The following is a 16,598-nucleotide window of genomic DNA, read 5'->3' on the forward strand; positions in this document are numbered from 1 at the left end:
CATCTTTTGGCCCTGGAAGCTGCAAAGGCTTCAACAAAGCCCAGTACCTACTGGCTTCTGGGTGAATTGGGTCAATGGAGAACCCAGCAGGAGTTTGAAGAAAAGAGAGGGTCACAATCATCTAGCAACTAGAGGTTGGTAGAAGTCCTTTGACATTATGAAGGGAATCAAAAACATCCTTGCAGGTTATGATGGTTGACTGATAACTGTAGCAGGCAGAAACTATAGTCCAAAGCTCATGACTTAAATGTATCTGAGGGGAATAGAAGAGTAATTGACATTGTTCTGTGCCAATAGGGCACCTTTATAGGGACAATACCCCCACTTTATAGAGATTTTACAAGACTAATTCAGTAGTGCTCCAGTTTCTAGGCCCTATATCTCCTGCATTTTGTAGAGGTGTTGTGTATCTGTTTACATTTTTATTTCTTACCCTAGACTGAGAGAGGTCCTTGTAAGTATATACATGCTTGTATAAACTGAGCAGTCTTCACCATGCCTGGCTCACATTTGGTAAATATACATGTTCGTTAACTCCTGGAATGTCTTTCACCCTCTGGTTAGAATCTCAATTCTTATTTTTTGTTTTGTTTAAACATATTTTGTTATGAAAATATATTATACAAAAATATATAGGACAGCCTTCTAGTTTTTAATTAACATTGTTGAAATTATAGGGTCAAAGACAACATGGATGAACCTGAAGGACATTATGCTAAGTGAAATAAGCCAGCCAGACAGAGAAAGACAAATACTGCATGGTATCATATATGTGTGGGATCTAAAAAACCAAAAAGGTCAAGCTCATTAGAAGCAGAGAGTAAGTAGAATGGTGGTTGCCAAGGGCTGAGCGGTAGGAGAAATGGGAGATATTGGCCAAAAGGTACAAACTTTCAATTATAATATGAATAAATTCTGAGGACCTAATGTACAATATGGTGGCTATAGTTGATAATACTGTATTGTATACTTAAATTTTGCTAACAGAGTGGCTCTCAAGGGTTCTCACTACACACACATAGAGACACACACAAAGTAACTATGTGAGGTGACGGATGGGTTAGTTAATTTGATTGTGGGACATATTTCACAATGCATACCTGTATCAAAATCACCATGTTGTACACTTTAAATATATGTAATTTTGTCAGTTATACCTCATTAAGCTGGAAAAAAACCCCTAAATCACTCATTTTGGAGATTAAACAACAAACATTCAGAGAAACTGAGATTTGCCCAAGATCACACAGTTAGTAGTTGTATTTTTTATTTTTTGAAGAGCCAATCTTGCTATTTCATATTCTGTATTTCTTATACTGCTGTTGAAAAATTGATAATATTTTAAAAATCTCATTCAAATGCAATTTAGTGAGTTTTCCTCTAACATATATACCTCTGGATAATGTCATATGACAAGACTCCAGATTTCATCCTTTTCAAAACTCCAGGTGATTTCTAATTACAAAATAATGTATAAAGCTTGCTTCTTGAATATTTAAGAAAAAGAAAAGAGGCAGCCATTTAGTTATCTCAATGCATTTATTTTGTTGGGAAAATGATAAAGTGTCTCAGGTTCGTGAAGTTTACAAGCAACTCCTTACGTTGTAAGTGTAACCAAAGTTTCTATTTTATCTATATCAATGTTAATTTTGTTTCTGGAAGCTTTCTAACATTTACTAATTTTCTTTAACAGAGGCTGAAAATGTTAAAAAGGAAATTGAACAATAGATTAAGTAAAATAAGTTACCTAAATATTCTAAATGGAATAACTATGTCGTTAAAGCATGAATGTTTGAATGCAAATCATGAGTGCAAAGAGAGATACATTTTTAAATTATGTCAAGATGTATGCTTCCAGAAGGCACCCTTTCTGGGCCGGTAGAGCTTTGAGTCCATTTGACGGCCGGCAGCCGAAGTGTATCGCTCAAAAGGGAAAAAGTACAGCAGACAGGGCCAGATTTTCAACCTGTTTCCTTCTAACCCTTTCGGAAAACTCTTGACGTCCTGGTTGCAGTTGCCCAAGCAAACTAGCCATTAACTGGGTCTATATTTCTAAGAGAGAGAAAGGTCTGTAATTTATGATCAAAGTCAATGGCTCTAAACTGAGGTTCCTTGTATTTTCTGGTCATCTTGGCACCCAGGTATGTGATGAGTTCACATCTCTCCATAAACTGCTCCAACTTCTTCTTATACTTCCTTCTTGTATATTCAGAACTTTTGGGATTGAAGGCTGTAGAAAATGTCACAGAACTGAATGTTTTCTGGTAGGTTAGTGACTCATTCAATTAAAAAGAAAGAGAACTATGCGTGTGAAAGGGTTGCACAGCTGTAGCTGAGAAGATACCGAAACCACAGGTGAGATCTGGGGGTTGCTCCATCTTAGACCGTAACTGCCTCTATTCACCTTCTCCGTGGTGTGGATCACTGAGAGCCGGTCATATTACTCATAGTCCTTGCTTTACTAGAAACTCAAATTTGTTATTTTCATTAAAATATTTGCTATTAACAATGATATTTCATTAAAATATTTGTAGTGCTACCAATGCAAGCAGCCGACTCAGCTCAACAATCCTATACATTTCTCATGTATACTACAAATAATGTTAAATTAGTTCTGAGTAGCATATCATTAAAGAAGACATACCTTTTAGGTGAAATGCTATATATAGCAGTGCAGATCTCTTTATACTTAAAAACGGGAATTTGGGCTTTAAGCATCCTGCTGCATTCATTGCTTTAATTAGTGAAGTTGCGATGCCCTGCAGGGGGGACAATGTAGAGCACATGTATATTTGAATTTGGCTTTTTTTCTTAGTGGCAAATAGTTAAAGAGGCTATTCTTTGGTGTTGGGGATGGGGCCTATAAGGTGGTTAAATGACCACTTAACCAACATGGAAAGGAACACAAAGTACTTTTGATTAGGAAGATTGAAAATTACAAATTGGCTGAATGTCAGGTGGCTAAAGATACATGGGCCTCATTACACAATCCTTTCTATTTTTATGTTTGACATTTTCCATAAAATATTAAAGACAAAAGAAGGGGTCCCTGGGCTTTGAGTTGTCTTGGCCCGTTTTCTACTTCCATTGCCAGAACTGGCCAGACTGCCTCTGCTGTCAGGACCCTTGACCACCTGGCAAGGAATTCCAGAGACCACAGTTGTCAGTCACCACAGCAAAGATTCTGGAACCCTGTGTGGGCAAAGAAGAGGTGAGGCCCTCCTGATGAAACGTGGCCTTTTATGAGGCTGCTCACCTCTCTGGGTGAGCCTCATCTTGCCTTTTGATATTAAACCAGACCAAAGGCTCACCATCTAGGCAAGTTGAAAAAAATGAAGTGGTTAAGAATTTCTGAGAAAGGTATGAAACTGTGCCCTAGGCATTAATTTTATAGAAAAATTTAAAAGAGCTTTTAAAATAGTGGTTGATGACTGGTAAGTTTTATTTTGTTTAAAAAGAGTTATATTTAGATGATAAGATGCGACTTGAGTAGTATTTGGGGGCATTTGCCCCTAGATTTGGGGCAAAATATGACTTTGCCGGTTCAGTTGTGGTGGTATTGCCACTCGACACCTTTGAGCAGTGAATAAACCTCTCGGAGACTGAATCTGCACCTTTCAAATTTAAAAAGTTTTACAGACCCTGACATTCAAAATAAGAAATCTAACCACAAGTCACATGTAAACAATTTCACAACAGTCTGCTCTCTCTTCACTTTATTGCAGATATTTGGAAATTAGAGAAGCAGGGGTTCTTCTCACTTCTTATTTTCCCAGCCATCCAAAACCAGAATAGGTTCAGAGTGGATTTGCAGCTTAAAATCAGAAAACTCTGCCTTGAATTTCAGTGTTACCAAAATAAAAATTATTGTTAAAGAAGAGATCATTGTACTCTACTAATGTATGAACACAGACAGTCATGTGACTGAACCTGTTCCAGATATCCAGGCAAAGGAAGACTCGTGAGATGGATGGGCTCCTTCAACGGGGGCAGTTTGTGCGGAAGCTTCTGGCTCCAGTATTTCTCTGGCAACCTGAGAACATAAAGATCATCAGATAGCTGCTCACAAATACACTCGCTGTGAATACACAGGAAAGTGGATGTGTAAGAGACAACGAAGAGATAAAGTTCACCAGGCTGGTTTTCTCCACTGGAGAGAATGTGACAAGTGAGAAGATGGGGACTGCTGGAGATCTGTGCCCTGCAACTTTGCCTGGCCCTCAGTGCTGCGCACTTTGCCTCACTTTTCTTGTTTTTCACAGCAACAATAGCCAACTTTGTTCTCATCCTCCTGGCTCCCAGGGAACCCTCGACACAGATGCCGTGTTACATAGACAGAAGCCGTTCCAAGGGCACTTCCTCAACCAGTCACCACAAGCGGAGCTGCACACACTTCCTCTTTCCGTGGGGAGCTTACCTCCCCGTCAGAGCTGCCTCCGCCCTCTCCGCCTCTCCTCAGACTTTGGATGCCCCGCTCCCACCAGCCTCTCTAGAGTGATTTCTCTCTCTCCACTTTGGCATTTCCTTCTTTATTGGATCCTCCCCATTCATCTGCATTTAAATGTGCTCCTAGCTTCCTCATTGAAAAAAAAAAAGGAAAAAGAAAAACAACCTTCACTCCTTCCATCCTAAATCATTTATAGCAACTGGTGTCTTCTCTTTTTAAACTTCTTGAAACTGTGAGCTTCAGTAGAGATCACAAACTACCGCACAAATTCCATCCGATCTGATCAACATAGTATTTTTAGAAATTTAAATCAGTCATGAACATTAAAAAACAAAAACAAAAACAGAATAATTTGGTTTAAAAAGAAAAAGGAATCTGGTTTCCAACTTGTGAAACAGAAACGTCTGGCAGTAGATAAGTAGCATCAGCTCTCCTTACCTGGGGCCTGCCGGTTGGCCGGTCCGCAGAAGACCCCACTGTGCCCTGCACTCTCACACCCAGGCTGCTTCCCGCAGGTGCCTCACGCCCTTGGCTGCTGTAGGTAACCTGTGTGTGTGTCACCTCTGGTGTCTTCATTTCCTCACCTCGCATCGAGAGTGTGGCACGCTGTAGTTACCTTCCACGCCCCCCACTCTACTGAAACCATTTTTGCCAGGATCACCGATGACCCGTTATAACCGAAATCTGACACACTTTTTAGGTCTTCTCTTGCTTGACCTCTAAACTGCATTTAGACTTGTTGGCCAACACCCCACCCCCACCCAGCTCCCCTCCTCCCCACAGCCTCCTCGACCTGGCTCTCCTTCACTTCTCTGTAGGTTCTTCTTTATCATTCTCCTTGCAAGCTCTTCTCCTCACATTTGTGTGTTGGTGTTTCTCAGGGTGTGGTCCTAAGCCCACTGCTTTTCCCACACTAGTCTTCATGGGTGACCTCAAACATGCTGTATTTTTTTGGACAAGATCATTCTACCAGCCTTAGCACTGGTATTCCTGCCTCCAATCCATTATCAACACTCCAGTGATGGTCTCTCTCCGAAGCGAATTTGAATATAATATGCAAAACCAGTTAATATATTCATACTGCCTTTTGGGTCAAGTTCAAATAATTTAGGGTGATTTTACCTGATCTTCACCCACTGGCCCTGCTCACCATCTCCAGCCTCACCTCTCAATCCTTTCCTTTTCTCTTCATCATGTCCAGCCACGCTGACTTTCTTGCAGTTCTGTTATTCCCCTGGGCCAGGTTTGTTTGTAGGTCTCTCTGCTTGGAACCCGTCCCTCTTTCCCTTCATCTACCCAACTCCCACTCCTCATTCAGGCCTTACCCCAACAGACAACTTAGCCAGACTTTTGGGCTACACATTACCAGAACTCCTGGCATTTCCCCACCCTAAGTGCCATCACATTCTGCTGTTAACAGGTATGTAGAGTCTAATGTACCTCAGAGCCTCAGGCCTTGGGACAGCATGAACCAGTTCTTAGTCATCATCATACATGTATGTATATGTGTGTATATGCATGTATGTATGCATAAGTATGTCTATACACACAAATATATTTATGCATGTACACACACACACACACACACACACACCCCAGCATGGTGCACTGAACATAGAAGATATTCAATATTGGTAACTTAGTGAAAGGTCTCACCTCAAAAATTTCTCGAGTTTTTCTCTAGTCTCACAAATATATATACGATCACGATATTCTAAAGCAAATTTAATGTTACCAGGTACAAGGGCCTCATATCTGAAAGACAAGAAAAAAAAAGATTGTATAATTAATATGCAGTACTGTATAAATAAAATGTCAAAAATGTTTCATTTTCTACCTATGCAACTCAAGGAAGAGATAAAACATTTTCCAGTTAAATAATAGTGATCTTTTAACCCAAATGTTAAGATTGTTATAGGAACTGCCTATTCTGAGTAGAGATATCACCCTAACCTCCCCTGAGGGTGAGGACCTGCCTGTGGTTTCCATCCTGATAGGTCACTGGACAGTAGCCCTGCAGCTCCGCGCACTTGGGGAATCGGCTCTTCAGCTCTGACAGTGTCAGCCTTTTGGGGATCATGTCGGCAGGTGGTAGTGGATGAGGTGCTAACGGAGGCACATACAATTCTGGGTTCTCCAAAAATTTCTACAGGAAATGATTACAGCAATAAGACCATTTAAAACAGGAGTACTTTGCCAGTCAAAAACCCACGGGGGCTCTCCTGCTTTTCTGCATTTTCAGCAGCAACCCAGCTGAGAGCTACTCTCTGCTCTGCAGGGGCTCTTTCCCCAAGTGATGACATCCAAGGTCTCTCTCCTGATCTCTCGCACGGTTCACTCACTCCCTCACTAATTCACACAGAACATATTTATTGAGCTCGTGCTATGTGCCAGACACAGGGGAGTGCACATCACTTGCTGATCTGTCTTCCGGCTCTGCAGTATAATGAACTAGTTGGGCGCTGTTTGGCAGGGGAGGTAACTCTCTAGCTTTAGTTAACACTGTAAAATGGAGAGGGCAGACCAGATGCATGATCTCTAATGTCACTTCTAGTTTTAAAATTCTGTGACTGCCATTTATATATGCAGGAAGAATTAAATGTCTCCTTAATAAAGTGATAAAAAAAATTCTACCTCTTTAGAGGAAAGTAAAATGTTCAGAGGCATCTGATGGTCTTCAACTATGAGCCTTTATCTTCAACAAATTATAGATATAATATTAGAACAGATTTGTATTCTGTTGCCTTAAACAGAAATATAGTGTACAGATATACAGGGAACCCCAGTGATGAAAACATTTTAAAGCACAGGAGAGACATAGGTGAGATCTTTCTTCATTTCTACTGACTGTGACTTCCCTTCTGCACTGTGGGAGCTTAACCCCCTGGATGCCCAGCTGTGGGCTGAGTCCTGATGCTCAGCATCCCCTCCACTGGTAGGAAGCACTGCTGGGTTTCCCTACCTGTTAAGCTGAGGGCCCATCACTGACCCTGAACTTCCACTGTATGCCAAAATATATCTTGGGGTGCAGTCTCAGGACTGCCCTCCAAGTTGCCTCATTGGTTCTACTGTCATAGGTTCCAATAATGGGGCTCCTGGTCTCCAGTTCCTGGGTGTTTGTTCCCAGCTGTACTCACGCCTTCCTATTTGATGAATTCTGAGACAGGCATTTTCTTTCCCTAGTAAATACGTGAAGTTAGGAACAAACTTACGTTCAGATTTTCCTGAGAACTCATTTTGTAATAGTGCCCTCTGAACTCTGCTGCAAATTCCAGTGAATCAGTTATAGAGCAATCAACTAGTTCATGTGATTCTGCCAGGCTGATAGGGCAGAACTGTCCAAATTCGCCCAGGCGAGAAATCAGTTCTTGAGGTGTGATACATAACTTGTCTATGCAGGCAGCTTTTCCTATTAGTAACAGATTAACTATTATTATTATTATATATTCCTTTTCAGAGAAAACACAGTGATTTTAGAAATTAAAATGATTTCAATTACACACACATGATACAAATGCACATACATTGTAAAATTCCAAACAACAGAGTAAAAAGTAAGTTTCTCTTCACACCTTCATCCTCTCAATTCAACATCCCTCCTGAGAGTAATCACTGTTGATTTGTATCTTTCTCAGACTTTTTTCTATACACTTGCATATACACATTTATTTTTTGCACATAGCATGCTTATGCCACTATGCTGTAAACATTATTCTGCAACTTGCTTTTATCAGTTATTTATGGTCTTTGACATCTTTCCATATCAGTTTATATGATTTACCTAGTTCTTTTTAACTGATGCATAGTATTCCATTGCATAAATATGCATATAGTTTACTTAGCCATTTATCTGTTCATGAATGTTTTGGTTGTTTTTAATTCTTATCTATTATAAATTATATCTGTTATAAACCATATGTGCGTGTGTGTGTGTGTGTGTGTGCGTGTGTGTGTGTGTGTGTGTATGCATGTCTGCATAGCTACTTAGACACACATATATAAATTTGCTACATATTCTAAATTTTTCTGTGGGGTAGATTTCAAAAAGTGCAAATAGTTTGTTGACGTGATGTTACTGTACCCAGATGGCACACAAGAGAAGGGAAGAAATGTTTTTCCAAAAGTGACTAGGTTTACCCCAAGGAGTCTATTTTAAAAAGGAAGAGCCCAAGGTCCTTCAGTGAACAGGTTTGAGTGTTTTCTCCCCAATACTGCACTGGAATGGGGATTGCAAAGAAATAAAACATATTATAGAAAATGAAAAATTTTTTCATACATCTTAGTTACAATGAGTAAATTTTGACCCTTAATATATTTTGTTAATGGTCCCTTTCATTAGTGAGAAGTTTTGCCTTTTAAAAACTATCATTATGCCTAGGAATGTCTTAAATTAACTATAAAATCTATGAATCATAAATCATAGCTTGTTATGTGACAAAGTAAACATATAAAATTGATCCTTAGGATTGGGGCAATGGTCTACAAGCCAAAGAATGGAGAGGATTGATGGCAACACTGGAAGCCAAGAGAAAGACATCGAACAGAGTCTCCCCTAGAGCCTTCGGAGAGAATATGGCTTTGGTAACACCTTGATTTTGCGTTTCTACACTCCAGAACTGTGAGAGAATAAATTTTTGTTGTTTAAGCCACCCAGTCTGTGGTACTTTCTCACAGCAGGCTTAGGAAACTAAAACAATTATGGAAGACTGTGACTTCTTTTTGGCACCCTTTCTTGCCTTCTCAGCTTGTTCACTTGATAAAACAAAGGCACCATGTTGGAAAGGACTATATGGGAAGGAACTCAAAGTGGTCTGTGGCCAACAGCTAGCAAGAAACTGAGGCCCTCAATCCAACAACCCTGAAGGAACGAAATCTTGTCAGCAATTCATGAATGAGTGTGGTAGTAGATTCTTTCCTAGTTGGGCCTTCAGATGAGACAATAATCCTAGACAATACCTTGATTAGGGTTGTGAGAGTTCCTAAAGCAGAGAATCCAGTTAAACTTTGACTGGATTCCTGACCCACAGAAATTTTGTGTTTGTGTGTGTGTGGGGGGGTTATTTATGCTGCTAAGTTTCGAAATAATTTGTTATGCAGCATAAACTAATATGCTATTCCATCTGTTGTTTATGACACAGATGAAAAAGCTAAGAAGCCCTAATATTCCTTCCCTACAAAGAACATTACACTATAATACTATAGTGCCATAATATTATTCTAAAGTGCTATAATGTACAGTACTATGCTATAATAATATGTTTCACTATTAGAGTATATAGTATTATATAGTGCTATAATATTATACTATATGGTACTACAGTATTACAATCCTAGCTGCTCTTTAGCTCAGATATGCTGAACCTCACAAATCCTGACACATTTAGTGACAGGGTAATTTAGAATCACATGACTTCAAGTCCTAAAAGATACTCAAATATCTCTTCTTCTGTATTCTTGATGACATCTGGCAATGCCCATATATCTTAATCTGGAATGTGGCAGAATGAGGAGGAATCTCTTTAATCTTCTAGCCCTGACCTTGCTCCATCTCGTCAGTCAGAGTAAACTTTGGCCCCGATAGGAGAGGATCACTGGATAGCATACAAGGAAATGTGGAATGAAAACAAAACAAAACAAAAGTCAAAACTAAATTTAAACAATCAGGGACAGGTTAGATTATTAGGTGGAAGTTGAAGCAGAAGATCAATAAGGTCGACTTCAATAAGATCAAACTATTCAAGGCAGAGGCAAGTATATATGGAATAATGAAATGGATACCGTGGCACCTCATCCAGATTCCTCTTCAGGGCTGATGTAGCCATCCCTCAGATGCTGGGAGCATCAGTGCTGATGGGTCACAGGTACACTGGGAATTGCCCATCTGCCACAGGTTAACGCCCTCCCAGAGTGACCTGTGGTCAATGGCAGGCCAATGGAGTGATATAGAGCCTGGCTCCACCCCTCAGTTGGGAAATTCTGAAGGTCCATCCTAGCTCCAGGGCTTCCCTATCTGGATCTGCTGAGGCTTTTGTTTCCACCACATGGCAGGTCAGTTTCTCCCTCTGTCCAATTCTATTGTCCTCACTCCCCACAGCTGTATCTCCTGATTAACATACAGGAAGCCCAGTGCGTTTAAATTTCAGATTAACAATGAAGAGTTTTTAGTATAAGTATATCTCATGCAATGTTTAGGACATACTTACACTAAAAACTTATTTGTTATTTATCTGAAATTCAAATTTAACTGGGCATCCTATATTTTTGGTTGCTAAATCTGGCAACTCAAATCCTGAGAATACTTTCTGATAAAGCTTCGGCAGACAACTTTTAATCTTGTTTAAACTTGAGTCTGTTTCCAGGGAACTGAATCTAAGGTGTAGGGAGGGTGAAATAGGGTAACAGAAAGATGAAAGAGACAAGTTTTGCTTTCAAAGTCTGCCGTGGAGTCTTTTACAAGTGCGATGCTTTCCAAAACTTATTGCGAGTAGGTTTCTAAAAGCCCAATTCTTTCTTCCCTTGTACTCATCATGCCTTGTAATCCTCAGGTGAAAACAAATTCCCAGTCTGCAGACAAACGGGAACCAGAGATACTGGTTATGCCCAAATAATGAAGCAAATCAAGATTTAATGATGCAGAATCCTCACTGCCTTGTGTAGGATTCTATTAGTCACATTGTTCTCAAACCTCATTATATTTTCTCTGTCGTCCCATAGTTAAACAAAGTCACTAACCAGATGTCTGTGAGACCCCTATAGCTCAATTCTTTAGAGTCATCACTCTTTTTAGAGATATCAGATATAGATCACTTTCCTATTTTATGTATTTTTAGATAAAAGTCAAGAAACTTATAGGAATATATAATCAAACATTTTCTTTCACGGTTTCCAAATATATATATTAAAAGACATTTTATGCTCAAGTTTAATTTTTTATAGATTCAGCACTTATGTAATACCATAATGAATATAAATACCAAAAATAACTTTAATTCTAGATTCATAAACAAAATTTTGCCAAGTGTCATCTCATAGAACACTACTCTCATATAACTAGCATTCTTGAAATTTAGCTTCTTACATGTCATTCCAAACATTATAAACTCTTCTAGTGAGAGGCTATGCATTATTTTTATGTGCTAGGTTCACATAGGAATTCAATAAATGATAGCTTGAGTAATGGCAGTCACTTATGAGAACAATATACTTGCCCACAATAATTGGATAGTACCATATACTTAAAAGACTGATTAAGATTGTGGGAACAAATGTTCAAATTGAATGAATCATGGTAACATGAATCAGACATATGTAGACTTTCAATTAACATTTTATTCTATTTTAACAATTTAATGTTTTCTTACCTGCTTTTATTCTTTCCAGGTATATCTGCATATGTTTATTCACCATTTGAACTTCCTTAATGACTTTATTCCACACCCACCATTTGCTGTGAAATCCATCAATCACATACCAGTTCTGATGCTGTTCTTGATAATATTTCCTAATCTCATCAATATTTTTACGGTATTTTGAGTTTTTGACAGCTGTAATCTGTGTGCTATTGTGCAGTGGATAAGGCAAACTAATAGAGAAACAGAATAAATGGAAAAAGCTGTTAAAAATGTACTTTTTTTCCTGGATGATTAAAGTTCATTCCTTTGTCGTTGCTTTCATCACATACATTACCTTTTTTCCTTTTTTTTTTCCAGGAGCAATCTTTTGAAAATCTCCTTGGAAGGCACATCCAACTCAAAGATGACCATGGGGATGATTGACCTAGCTTCCAAGAGACTCACTTGATATTTAGTTACAGGGTAGCCATCGATGACAACACTAGCAAGGAGAAAGATGAAAATAATTCCAGATTTCTTTTCTCTCATATCTTCCTTCCTATCTTCTAGAACCAGTCTATCTCTTTAGGAATAGCCTCTTGCTCTTTCTTTTATAACTTGACTTACCTTCTTTGCACTTTGCCCTCTTTATCTCTATATTTTTAACCTCATTCAGCCCAAGAACCAGATGTAGGGCAGCATACAGACAGACACAGCTCTGAATTCATAACACTTAGCATCACAGAGCTAGGCTTTGGCAGAACTCAAGAGGTAACACGCATTATACCTTGAACATTGTGTTATTCAATTGGTGCTTTTATTCTAAGCATGAAACAGTGGAAAGAATACAGGCTTCAGAGGCAGACAGACACAGATTTGCGACCTAGCTTGACCCCTCTGAGTCTCAGTTTTCAGTAAAATAGGGGAAATGATACTTAACCCTGAGAGTTGTCTTAAAGACTTATAGATCCGGTATGTAAAGCAACTAGAATAGGTCCTGGCACAATGAATAGTATCTTAGTAAGGGATTAAACCAATATGGGAAAACAATTGTGCTCTAAGCTTGCTTTTATAGTAAAGTTCGATGGGAAGGCTGGGGGGTGGCGGTGAGGGGAGAGATGGGGAGTTGGTGAGAGGAGCCCTGTGACATCTGAGAGAGAATCATTCCATCAGGACCCAGCATGCTTCTGAGCAGAAGTGACAGAGAATTTACGTTAGTCCCAGTCTGTGATAATGAGAGTATAACTATCAAACTGAGAGGAGGAATAAAGGGTATCCACACATTCCGAGAGGAGTGGCCCCCAAAGTCAGGAAACTCCCTCTGAGGAGGGAGCAAGCCAGGCCTGCTGGCTGATGGTCATCAGGAAGGGCTGGTTTAGAGGAAGTCACAGGATCCCCTTACTCAGTGCTCTCCAGCCAAGTCTCTAGGCACTAGTTCTAAGTTCCATGACAGAGAGGATTGTAAATTAATGCAGCCAGGCAAACCTAATAGACAACATTATGGGAGTGCTATGGTTGTGTTTTGGGGTTTTCAAAATAAAAAGTAGCTCAATTTCTTTGCTTGTGAAGGGTCGCTTGAGTGGCCCTCAAGTTTAGAAAAATTCAGGGTGATTGGCCAGTCACTGTTCTGGTATTAAGGTGAAATAAACCCCTTTCGACTCAAGGTTGTCTTCACAAAGATCCCTTGTGCGCAAAGCTGAATGCCAGGGAGGAGGTAACTCAATTTGTATAAGTCCCAGGGCCTTCTCTGGGGGAAAAAGCTGATACCCCAGAATCTGCTCTTCATAACTGAAATTAGGAGAACTGTCCAAAGATTTAAGGACCAGTAGCAGGGAAGGGCTAAAAGCCTCTTAATGTGATACAACCTTGAATAGATCAGTGGGATTCTAGGTCAGTGACCTGGGCTCAAGAGCAGGGCATTAGGTTGCACTGGCTTTTACAACTGGATGCGACCAGTGGCTGCATTGGGTGAGTAATGGTAGGGCAGAGGATTGTAAACTGAAGGGAAAGCTCAAGCATGGGGCCCTTAGGTCCAAATGTAGCATTAAGGGAGGGGCACTGCTACCTGTGCAGGGAGCTGGGCCAGTGAGAGACTATCTCCATTAGACCAATACCTTCTAGGGAAGAGGGGAGGGCCACTCCTTCATCATTCCATGGAGCAGTGAGAAGGTCTACTAGACGTTGGAAGTCACACTGGCCTCCTTTGCTGACAGTGTAAGCCCAGAGACTTTTGGACAACCCAGGGGTTGCTGCAGCAAGTGAAGTGGCCGCCTGCTATTCTGCCATATAAGTGTTCAAGCCAAGTTTTAGCCTGACAGAAAATTAAAATATATAACTATGAATGTGCCTAAGGTTTGAGAAGTAGATCACACCCTCTACAAGAGCTTTAAACCTTGTTTAATATAAGTGTTTTAAATTCTGTTGGTAATTCTTAAAAGAATTCTTTAACTCCCTCCCCAGCCCCACACTCACTTACCCTGCAGTATTACATATGCTTTCCATCAGACAGATTTCTAAGGCTTGAATAGCCAGTTCATCAGGGGCTGTCATTCCTTTATGAAGATGCCAATTTAACATGAGTGCCAGCTCTGTGTCTGGTTGGCTGTTTAATACGTAATGCAAAGCTTCTCCTATTGACAAACGCCTTAAGCCATATTCACTTGAAATTTTTTGGGCAACTGAAAAACATTAAAATTTTAAACTTATTCCATTTCACAAATTCATTAGTTAACCTTCTTTCTTTTTTTTTTAAGATTTTATTTATTTGAGAGAGAGAATGAGAGAGAGAGAGAGAGCATGAGAGGGGGGAGGGTCAGAGGGAGAAGCAGACTCCCCGCTGAGCAGGGAGTCTGTGTGGAATCGATTCCGTGATTCCAGGATCATGACCTGAGCCGAAGGCAGTCGCTTAACCAACTGAGCCACCCAGGCGCCCTAAACTTATTTCTAATTTCTGGCTAATTGACATCCACAGTGAGCTAATCTTCACATTCCCCAGAGAAATTTTGAAAATTAAAATTGTTACATTTTATTAAATTACTACTGTCAAAGGTCAAGAATTTTTAATACTTCAAGTATGTGGCTGATGGATCTGGTTAATGAGACAACTCTGTGGGTTCTTCTCATAACCAAACTAATATTTAAGTGTCTTCTTCCTTCTGTGTGAGGTAAAAATTTTGAGAACTTTACATGGCATCCTATGTGTACTATTAATATTTGGTATTATGTCCAAAATAATAATCTAATGCTCCTGTGTCACTGGACTGGACTGTTTCCTAGTCTATCCATTTATGGACTCCATGCTGCAGTCAGAATAGCATACCCCTAAACAGTTAGATCTCAGCTAATCCTATATGAAATAATTTTTTAAAAGATTTTTAAAATAGATTTTTATTTATTTGTCAGAGAGAGAGAGAGCGCACAGCAGGGGGAGCGGCGGCAGAGCAGGCAGAGGGAGAAGCAGGCTCCCCGCCGAGCAGGGAGCCCAGTGTGGGGCTCGATCCCAGGACCCTGGGATCATGACCTGAGCCAAAGGCAGATGCTTAACGACCGAGCCACCCAGGTGCCCCCTATATGAAATAATTTTTAAAAATTATAATGGGTGTACCTGACATTTTTTTTTAATCTTTAAAAAATGTTTTATTTATTTATTTATTTGAATGAGAGAGAGAATATGCACAAGCAAGGGGAGAGGCAGAGGGGAGGGAAAGGGAAAGAGAGAATCTCTCTCCAGCAGACTCCTCACTGAGCACAGAGCCCAAAGCGGGGCTCAATCTCATTACCTGAGCCAAAAGCAAGAGTTGGACCTTTAACTGACTGAGCCACCCAGGTGCCCCATACCTGACATTTTAATAGTAATTTACAGTTCATGAGGCAATTTTTCTTCTGTGACTTTATTTGGTATTTTCAACCATTCCATCAGATGGGTAGAATGGATACTGAAATTCCTTTTTTTTTAAGATACTCTAAATGCATTTATTGGTAGTATTACTGAATGCTGAATGCAGAGATTAAAATACAAAGAAATCAGCACTTAAAATCTTTAAAAAATGCAGTATCTTTACATATATGTTAACCAATTCTGCTTATCTAGATTTACAAACATAAGGCGAATTCCAAAGCTTTCATTCTGAATATACTCTGATTTTGAGTTCTAGTGTTCTCCAGTCTAAAGTCGGCTTTTATTTTGCTGTATTTTACCAAGTATGATTTATTTTATTTCTACCCTAAAAACAAGACTCTGTGAGCTGATCCTGAAGCAGTCAGTTAAATCAGGAATTTTTAAACAGCTCTTTAAGAGAGGATAAAGCCACATGAAAGAAAACAGCTCAATCCTACATATATAAATACAAGAGAAAATAGCAAGAAGCAGCAAGAATCACAGAAATGTCAATCCTACTCTAAAGTATAGTTTCTACCTGTAGCAACAATTCAATTAGCAGTAGCTTAGATGCCTTTGTTCTAAAAAATAAAACCATTAGTTCTTTCACTACAATTTTCTGACTATACTCAGTGAATAATTATCGACTCTTTATATACTTTTTAAAAACTCAAGAATATGATTTATACATAACAGACTCATTAACAAAAGAGGCTGAAAGCTGCAATACAGTCTGGGGACCAGACTTCACTTTACATAATATTACCATCCGTAAAGAGTGGATGGCACCCAGTACAGTAGTGCTCAGCACTGTTACCTCAGAAATGCTCCATCCACTCTTGCATCAGAGAATTACTGATACAAATGAGACTGTTAAGACAATTCTAACAGGGCCTCTAAACAGGATTGCATGTAAAATGAAATAATTATCAACTATGATACA

The 16,598-nt window shown here is 39.5% G+C and overlaps 1 protein-coding gene across 1 annotated transcript in view; it reads right to left on the minus strand.

The window, feature by feature from the left end:
- Positions 1 to 1,532: 1,532 nt before the first annotated feature.
- AK9 (adenylate kinase 9) overlaps positions 1,533 to 16,598 on the minus strand; it is a 128,050-nt gene continuing 112,984 nt past the window's right edge. The window contains exons 31-39 of the mRNA XM_025859292.2: positions 14,255 to 14,456; positions 12,134 to 12,280; positions 11,809 to 12,029; positions 7,660 to 7,856; positions 6,424 to 6,593; positions 6,104 to 6,202; positions 3,931 to 4,033; positions 2,645 to 2,759; positions 1,533 to 2,230 (exon numbers count right to left, since the gene is read on the minus strand). Coding sequence (XP_025715077.1) covers positions 2,028 to 2,230; positions 2,645 to 2,759; positions 3,931 to 4,033; positions 6,104 to 6,202; positions 6,424 to 6,593; positions 7,660 to 7,856; positions 11,809 to 12,029; positions 12,134 to 12,280; positions 14,255 to 14,456 — 1,457 coding nt within the window. The 3' untranslated portion in view covers positions 1,533 to 2,027. The remainder of the gene's footprint in view (positions 2,231 to 2,644; positions 2,760 to 3,930; positions 4,034 to 6,103; positions 6,203 to 6,423; positions 6,594 to 7,659; positions 7,857 to 11,808; positions 12,030 to 12,133; positions 12,281 to 14,254; positions 14,457 to 16,598) is intronic.

This window comes from Callorhinus ursinus, unplaced genomic scaffold, assembly GCF_003265705.2.
Source record: "Callorhinus ursinus isolate GAN/ISIS: 27379988/994484 unplaced genomic scaffold, GSC_fseal_2.0 scaffold6, whole genome shotgun sequence".
NCBI lineage: Eukaryota > Metazoa > Chordata > Mammalia > Carnivora > Otariidae > Callorhinus > Callorhinus ursinus.